This window comes from Alosa pseudoharengus, unplaced genomic scaffold (genome assembly GCF_046254945.1).
Source record: "Alosa pseudoharengus isolate Yale_2024_CS ecotype anadromous, Long Island Sound unplaced genomic scaffold, YU_APseudo_1.1 YU_APseudo_1.1_scf_5, whole genome shotgun sequence".
NCBI lineage: Eukaryota > Metazoa > Chordata > Actinopteri > Clupeiformes > Clupeidae > Alosa > Alosa pseudoharengus.
In genome coordinates, this window is record NW_027468837.1 from 23,683,126 (window position 1) to 23,691,706 (window position 8,581).

Consider the following 8,581-nt stretch of genomic DNA (forward strand, 5'->3'; position numbering starts at 1 on the left):
ACTAAGGCAATGACTGGATGGTGTTCCGTAAAGTAATGAGTGTTTACACATGTGAAGAGAGAGAGTGAAGAACTGTTGATTTATTGTGGCATTTTGATGGGTTGTGTTTACAGTTTTTTTCAACTGCTTACATACTAAATCTTTGCTTGTCACACAATTTTCTAAACATGTCCTCCAAACATCATAACCCGACACCAAATCTGCAAAACCATACACTAATTCTCAGTGTTTGACTCAGTTTTCAATTGATAAAACACATTTTTCAAAACACCACACACAATTTTCTACCTAACACACAAAAATCTATGAGGAAGTAACTTGATTTCGTTCTTCAAACACAACCCATCAAAATGCCACACTAAATCACCAGTGCTTCACTCTTTCTCTTCACATGTGTAAACACTCTTTACTTTACTGAACACCATCCAATCATTGCCTTAGTGTAGGTCTATGAATAGATATACTCTCTATATAGGTATGGACCCTTTCAATCTGCTCCTAGAGGATTTCCGGTTGAAATATTCAGAACCAATGCAGATACTTTGAAAATTACAGTAATCGGACTTTAGCTTACAGTAATGTTGACTTTATGTAAAATTTTTCTTTTTACTCTATTTTTGTTTGTCCCCATGTTACAGTACCATTAGCTCAATACATTTTTCTGTGCCTCCAGAAATGCCTTAGGAACGCTTACTGTAGAATTGTTTGTTTCTGCAGTTGAAGGCCTATGAATACATACTGTACACGACCCCCCCCCCCCCACACACACACACACACACTTGTCTTTAGAAAAAAACAAAATCAGTTTTTTCAGAACTCCATGTACATCTGGTGGTCATTGTATTTTGCTTTGCTTTGTTCTTCTTTGTTGGCTGTAAAATACTGTATTCGCAACAGCAAATTATTTGGGAAAAATCACTATTTTTTGGTTTCAATATTGCTTGCATTTTTACTGTGTATTTCAACTTCTGTATGGAAATACAAGTCTATGAAAGACGAAAGAGCGTTAGTTATTGAGCAACAGTGTGTACATGATGTATCCAAAATGTCATATTATGACAAAAGTGTTTGTAATGTGAGGCAAATGTTTGGTTTAAAGATGTGTTTATGACATTTTGAACGTTGTGTGTCATTTTGCTGGAGATTTGAGGCATTTTGCATTTTGTGTAAGCGATTGTTGGTTTTGTGTGTGGAGTTTTGAAATATAGACACAGAGTTTTGAAAACGTGTGTAAAAAATTGTAAAAAACTGTAAAAAATGAAATCAAGTTACTTCCTGTTCGATTTTTGTGTGTTAAGTAGAAAATTGTGTGTGGTGTTTTGCAAAATGTGTTTTAGTCAATTGAAAACTGAGTCAAGCACTAAGAATTGGTGTATGGTTTTGCAGATTTGGTGTGGGGTTATGATGTTTGGAAGACGTGATTAGAAAATTGTGTGACAAGCAAAGATTTAGTGTGTAAGCATTTGAAAAAAACTGTAAACATGGCGGTTATGTGTACTTTAGAGAAAGAGAACATTAGCCCACTGTCACACAACAAATTTTCATTGCATCCTGAACTGAAAAGAGCTGGTTAGAATTAAGGTAGGCCTAACTAGGAAAGTAAGTTAGTATTACAGTTTTTTACAACTGTTTACACACGTTTTCAAAACTCTGTGTCTATTTTTCAAAACTCCACACACAAAACCAACAATTGCTCACACAAAATGCAAAATGCCTCAAATCTCCAGCAAAATGACACACAACATTCAAAATGTCATAAACACATATTTAAATCAAACATTCGCCTCACATTACAAACACTTTAGTCATAATATGACATTTTGGATACATTATGTACACACTGTTGCTCAAAACCTAATGCTCTTCTGTCTTTCATAGGCTTTATGTATGTCCATACAAGAGTGAAAGTTACGGTATCTACAGAGAGAAGTTGAAATACACAGACATTTTGAAACCAAAAATAGTGATTTTTCTCAAATAATTTGCTGTTGTGAATACAGTATTTTACAGCCAACAAGAACAAAGCAAAGCAAAATACAATGACCACCAGATATACATGGAGTTCTGAAAAAGACGGAAATGACACAATGTGTGTGTGTGTGTGTGTGTGTGTGTGTGTGTGTGTGTGTGTGTGTGTGTGTGTGTGTGTGTGTGTGTGTGTGTGTGTCTGTGTGTGTGTCTGTATGTGTGTGTGTCTGTATGTGTGTGTGTGTTTGGTGTGTGTGTGTGTGTGTGTGTGGGGGGGGGTTGTGTATGTATTCAAAGGTCTATAGAAAAAGTTATTGAGCTAATGGTAACAAACAAAAGTATAGTAAAAAAGACAAGTTTTACTGTACTGTCTTTTACACACGTTTTCAGTCGACTTTTTGTAGAACATTCCTTTCAAAGTATCTGCATTGGTTCTGAACATTTCAACCGGAAATCTTCTAGGGCCATATTGAAAGGGTCCATACCTACATATAGAGTATATCTATTCATAGGCCTATACTAAGGCAATGATTGGATGGTGTTCCGTAAAGTAATGAGTGTTTACACATGTGAAGAGAGAGAGTGAAGCACTGGTGATTTAGTGTGGCATTTTGATGGGTTGTGTTTGAAAAACGAAAACAAGTTACTTCCTGTTAGATTTTTGTGTGTTAAGTAGAAAATTGTGTGTGGTGTTTTGCAAAATGTGTTTTAGTAAATTGAAAACTGAGTCAAACATTGAGAATTAGTGTATGGTTTTGCAGATTTGGTGTGGGGTTATGATATTTGGAAGACATGTTTAGAAAATTGTGTGACAAGAAAAGATTTAGTGTGTAAGCAGTTGAAAAAAACTGTAGGTAAGTAAGTAGCATTCTGGCAGAGATACCGGTAGTTGTGAAATTACCTCGAAACTGTCTGTCACTGTAACTCACTCAAAAGCATAGACTGGAAATCGAACCTCAGGGCGATCTGACGCAATAGACAGGGACACGTGGCTCCTGAATGAATGAATGAATGAATAAATTCAGATTTTCAATCACAACATTTCCCTATGCACACACACACCCTGTCTCTGATTCTCCTGAAATAGCAAGTGTGACAGCTTGTGTGTTGTGTGTGTGTGTGTGTGTGTGTGTGTGTGTGTGTGTGTGTGTGTGTGTGTGTGTGTGTGTGTGTGCATGTGTGTGTGTGTGCGCGCATGTGTGTTTGTGTGTGTGCGCGCATGTGTGTGTGTGTGTGTGTGTGTGTGTGTGTGTGTGTGTGCATGCACATGTGTTTGAGTGTGTGTGTGTGTGTGTGTGTGTGTGTGTGTGTGTGTGTGTGCATGTGTGTGTGTGTGCGCGCATGTGTGTGCGTGTGTGTGTGTGTGTGTGCATGCACGTGTGTTTGAGTGTGTGTGTGTGTGTGTGCATGCACGTGTGTTTGAGTGTGTGTGTGTGTGTAGAGTGGGATGATGCTATTGCATTCACCCCCTCGTCTGGTGTTGTCCATTAATCTGAGACACCTCTTAAACAAATGAATTAGACGGGCAATTTGCCTTGCCCATCTCCTCCCCTAGCCACTAATACAGAGTGCATTCGCTGCACCTGCGCTCACTGGATTTACACACGAAGCTCAATTACTCCACCGGACGGTAAAAACCGGCCCAGGCCTATCCCTGACGCACAGAGCTACGCACGCGTCCCGCTTTTATTGATCAATTCACTCAAAACCCCTGTTTACTGCTGCCGGGATTTACAGTGAGGAGAATATTTTAAAGTTTGGTGGAGTTGGCAGAGGGTGGTGTATGAGACCCAACGGAGGGGTGTGGGGGGGTGTGGAGAGGTGCTTTGACACCACAAATGACAGGCCGATAAAAAGGCGACCGTGTTCTTGCCAGGACACACACACACACTTACACGCTCACACACAGCGTCTGGACCTTGAGCTAAGAGACTGTGGAGAGGAAGGAAGACACAAAGAAGGAAGCCATGCTGTGGAGAGCACTCGTCTACTGCCTCTTGATCCTGGCCACCGCGGGGTCTCTGTGGGCACATCCCACACACCTGGTAGAGATGTCCTACTCCGGACCAGGTCAGGGTCTTTCACACACACACACACACACACACACACACACACACACACACACACACACACACACACACACACACACACACACAAACAATTTGCTTGTATTTTCTGTAATGACTGAGATTTTTATTTACAAATTTTTGTTACAGGATCCTCAAATTCTTGCTTGACACAATTGTCATTTTTGTGTATCTCATTGCAGAGTCAGCAGCAGAAGACGATGGCAGAGACAAACTGGACCTTACTGACGGTGCATATCTTTCCCTAGACGCTCCTGGCTATGGTTTTCCCTCACTGTTCACTGGGGAGATCAACAGAGATGGTAAACACCTTACATACTCAGATACTCTTTCCTACAGGAGCTTTTATGGCACTTTTCATTTTATGAAGATAGGACAAAATAAACATTTTTGCTTTGTGTAAAATCAGTATCTCTTTTAAAAGACTTGAAAGTCTAAATAATTGATGGTTTAGGTGGCATTACGTTTTTGGTTACAGTTAATCTATGTTTGATGTTTTATGTTTTATTAAGATGTTTTTTTTTAACACTGAATGGAGAAAAGACACTGCTACTGTACCTTCATAATGCTGCACCATGTCACTATTTCATTAATTTTTGGTAATGTCATTGTGAAAGAATGTTCCAACTCCGGTTTCCAACTCCATTGCTGGGCTATGCATTGCAAGTAAACTCTAGACATATTGTGAGGTGATAACAGATGGTCCTTGAGTAGATTTTGGCTCTGGCCCAGATAAGCACCAGATGTGGGCTGGATCCGTTCTTAGGTGAGCACTGAGAGTTATTGTGCGGCTAAGTAACACTTGTAAACGGCTATCTCCCTCACAGACTCCCTTCAGACAGCAGGGTTCGCCCCAGGCCAGGCTGTTAAAGAGGTGAGCTCCCTCCATAGCACCCTCTCCTTGTTTTTTTTTCTCTCTTTCTCTTTCTCTCTCGCTCTGTCTTCCTCTCTATTTCTATCTTTCCCTTTGTCTCAGATATTTGGTACAAATGGGGGTTCAGTTTTGTTTGGTCATTAATGGCTTGTGTATTATTAGTATGTTTTGATTTAATGATGTATGAAATGAATTCTCTCTCTCTGTCTCTCTCTTTCACTCTCTCTTTCTCTGTCTGTTTGTTCATCGCTACTAACTCTCTTTCCAACTCCCTCTACCTCAGGTCTTGCTGGAGAGGCCTGTGTTGAATCCACTGAGTCGTTTCCTGGGCAGCAGAAGACAGTATAGGAAACGGGGCAGCAACACAGAATGTTTCTGGAAGTACTGCGTCTGACCGGGCAGCCGTGGAGGGAAGGAAAGCCACACAACTCCCAAATATAGATTTGATAAATACAAACAGACAGCCAGATAGATAGATAGATAGATAGATAGATAGAATCAAGATTAGTCAGATAGCATCGAGATTAGTCAGACTTAGATAGGTGGATAGGCAGATAAATAAAGCTGTGCATTTTTATGCCAACTCACTTACACCAGAGACGTCATATATACACATCTTTTACATACTGTGTGGTGCAGATCTTTTTCCCCACAGTTATCTGCAATGCTGAGATGTCTGCTATCTTCCAACACTCATTTAATTCCTGTTCTCAGCTGTCATTGTAATAGCACATAACACTGTGAATCTAGAGCAATCTGGTAAAATACTCAATCAGTGGATTATCGAAATGAATAGAAACTGATTGCAATGCCTTTATTTTATATAAACTATTATTTACAAGCTCAGGTGTAAATATATGTTGAATATTAACAGATGGTCAGTAAACCTATGATTTAAACCAGAATGTGATATGTAAATAAAGTTAAATGTTTGAAAATGCACTCTGTTTTGGTGTTGTATGTGAGATTTGTCAGACTCTTGTCAAATGGCACGTATCTGAAGGCAATATTTGTAAAGTGTTATATTTTCATATTCTTAACACATTCTACTTTCGCTACCTTATGTTTCCCCATAGGATATCTCTATAAAGTTCTTCTGAATTTATCTCTGGTAGTGGCATCTGTAGTCCAGTGGGTGATACTCCTTACAGACCACTAGATGGTGCAATGACAATATAATACAGTAAAACAGAGAAAGTGAACTATTACTTTGATCAAGCAGGATTGGTTCAGTAATCAGATTGTGTGTGTGTGTGTGTATGTCTCTTTCTCTCTCTCTCTCTCTCTCTCTCTCTCTCTCTCTCTGTGTGTGAGTGTGTGCGTGTGTGTGCTGTAAATGCATATGTGTGTGATTATGTGTGTGTGTGTGTTTGTGTGTGTGTGTGTGTGTGTGTGTGCATGTGTGTGCTCATTTCTAATGTATTGGAATCAGTTTCCAGCTCTATTGAAATACACAATTATGAGAACCCTCTAAATTATTTCCATTCAAATTTTCTTCAGATGTTTTGAAACACATCAAAGCATGGTGCCACTGTGTCTTTTTAGATAGCTACTGTACGTCTAAGTCTGCATTCTCCGTTTCTCTCACTATATTTTGTTAACTCAGTCAAAGCCTCTGAAGGAGAAAAGAGACAGTAAGTACACAGAGGGTCTCTGTTTTCACTCGAGGGAACTTTGATCAAAAATAACCACATTAAAAAATAACTTTAACATTAAGCACACCACAGAAAGGCTCCAATTACATATTCAGACCACGAATAGAGGGAAATATAGCCAGGATGCTATGACCTTTCACCCAGAATTACCAATCCCTCTCTTTCAAAATATTGTATGCTTTTGGAGTATTCTTTGAATATATCTTTATTTATTTATTTGGTGGCATGTTGAAACCTTTTGAATGATCAGGAACTGAAACCTTAGAGGCTTGTGGCGCTTTGGTCATTTGAAGATGAAAGCGTCATCCCCCAAGGATTCTAGTGGTGTAATCAGCCTCGTAAAAGGATTCTATTGGAGTAATCACCCCCGTAAAAGGATTCTAGTGGTGTAGGCTCCCAACGCAAGCAGAAAACCAAAACAAAACAAAATAATCCCAACCTGTGAGAGATGGGTTTGGATCCACTTGTCCAGATGGAAAAACACTGAGTCACGAGCATGCCACTTTAGACAGGGAAGTTATTGAAATGAATCATCATCAAGTTGGTGGGTCAGTGGCATTTAAACTGCGATAGCCACCTCCTCATGACTGCATCGACTAATCCCAGAGGGGTCTCAGGCAATTTGATGTCGAGAGAGAGGGTTCAAGTAGATGGAAGTTCTTTGGCTTGACTTGTGACTTGTGTATTTGTGAATGAATTATTGAGTGAGTGAGCATGTGTGTGTGTGTGTGTGTGTATGTGTGCATATGTGTCGTGTGTGAGTGTATGTTTGCAAGAGTGAGAGCCTGTGCAAGTGTGTATTTATCTATCATGCTGGCCAGGCTAGGCCAGGCTCTCCCTCCTCAAAGCCCTCCAATCACCAAAAGCAAACATCGGCTGATGAGGTGCGCAGTGATTAATGTGTATTTAACGCTGCACCCCCCCCCCCCAATAAAGGACACATCTTGACCTTTGACCCAGCCAAATCAGACCTGAGAATTCCAGCTCCTCAGATGTGAACCCAGTGGCGTGTAATGTGGCTCACCTCTGACCCTCAACCCTGCCCTTTTTGAGCTTGTTTACCTGTGCCCAGGCATCTGCTGAGAACTCACAGGGGGTCAAGAGCCATCCATCTGCCCTATGAAGGACTCCTGTTAGCTTATTGAGTAATGAGTCAGGTCCCTTCAGGGGTGTGTTGTTTGTTTATTAGCTGATTTGTCGGTTGTCTTAAGGAGTTCTGTTGGCTTATCAAGAATGCTTGAGATTCTTCGGTGTGGTCCTGAGTGTTTCAGTCAGGTTGGGAATGTGTGTATATGCGTGTGCGCGCACAACTGTGTGTGGACCTCCACTGAGATACTGTAGACAAATGCAGGGGTTTAAGAAAGGTTGATTGTACGTATTAAATTGTGCATTTACTGACAGCGCACACTTGTATTTTTCCTTACTGTGAATAGAGTATGTTCCCCATTATGGTTTAGTGGAAACCATTAGCATTTTCCTAAGCAGAAAGGACATCATTGAAGAGCAATCTAGGGTTAGACATTTGGCCAACGTCGAACCACAAGTACTGCCATGTGTTACAAAGTGATTGTGGGAAAATCTTTCACTCTACAGCAGAAGTTAATTTAAAGCTTCCTCTGGTAACTAAATCCTTATTGCTAAAACACTGGGCCCCACACTGATATGATAAAGGCTATCAGATGGAAGACATCTTGTTTTGTAGCTGTACTGCAGACATTGATTTCCTTTAAAACATCAGTGTGATGAGTTTGTTGTCTGAGCTTGTTAGCTTGGTGTTTGCAGTCTATGCTAGATCCATACATTGCTATACTGTTGTTACCGTTATGAGCATAGAACACAGTGATGCGGAAAGGAAGAGATGGTGTGATACTATGCCAGATTACCATACAGTTCAGTGTTTAATAAATAACAACACAAATAATCATTCAACAATCAAACAACAACAACACAAAATACAACAGTATATAGACCTACCATTGACATCATTTAACAGTGTC

The 8,581-nt window shown here is 40.1% G+C and overlaps 1 protein-coding gene across 1 annotated transcript; it reads left to right on the top strand.

The window, feature by feature from the left end:
• The first annotated feature begins 3,935 nt into the window (after positions 1-3,935).
• On the top strand, positions 3,936-5,323 carry uts2b (urotensin 2, beta). The gene is made up of 4 exons (XM_076269189.1): positions 3,936-4,038; positions 4,238-4,357; positions 4,883-4,929; positions 5,213-5,323. The coding sequence occupies exons 1-4, from the start codon at positions 3,936-3,938 to the stop codon at positions 5,321-5,323; spliced, it is 381 nt and encodes a 126-aa protein (XP_076125304.1).
• The last annotated feature ends 3,258 nt before the right edge of the window (positions 5,324-8,581 follow it).

What these genes read in the sequence shown, in the direction of transcription:
- uts2b (XM_076269189.1), top strand. Translation starts at nt 3,936, where the DNA reads ATGCTGTGGAGAGCACTCGTCTACTGCCTCTTGATCCTGGCCACCGCG. An exon ending in GATGTCCTACTCCGGACCAG is followed by an intron (nt 4,039 to 4,237) that starts GTCAGGGTCTTT and finishes ATCTCATTGCAG; the next exon opens with AGTCAGCAGCAGAAGACGAT. An exon ending in TGGGGAGATCAACAGAGATG is followed by an intron (nt 4,358 to 4,882) that starts GTAAACACCTTA and finishes TCTCCCTCACAG; the next exon opens with ACTCCCTTCAGACAGCAGGG.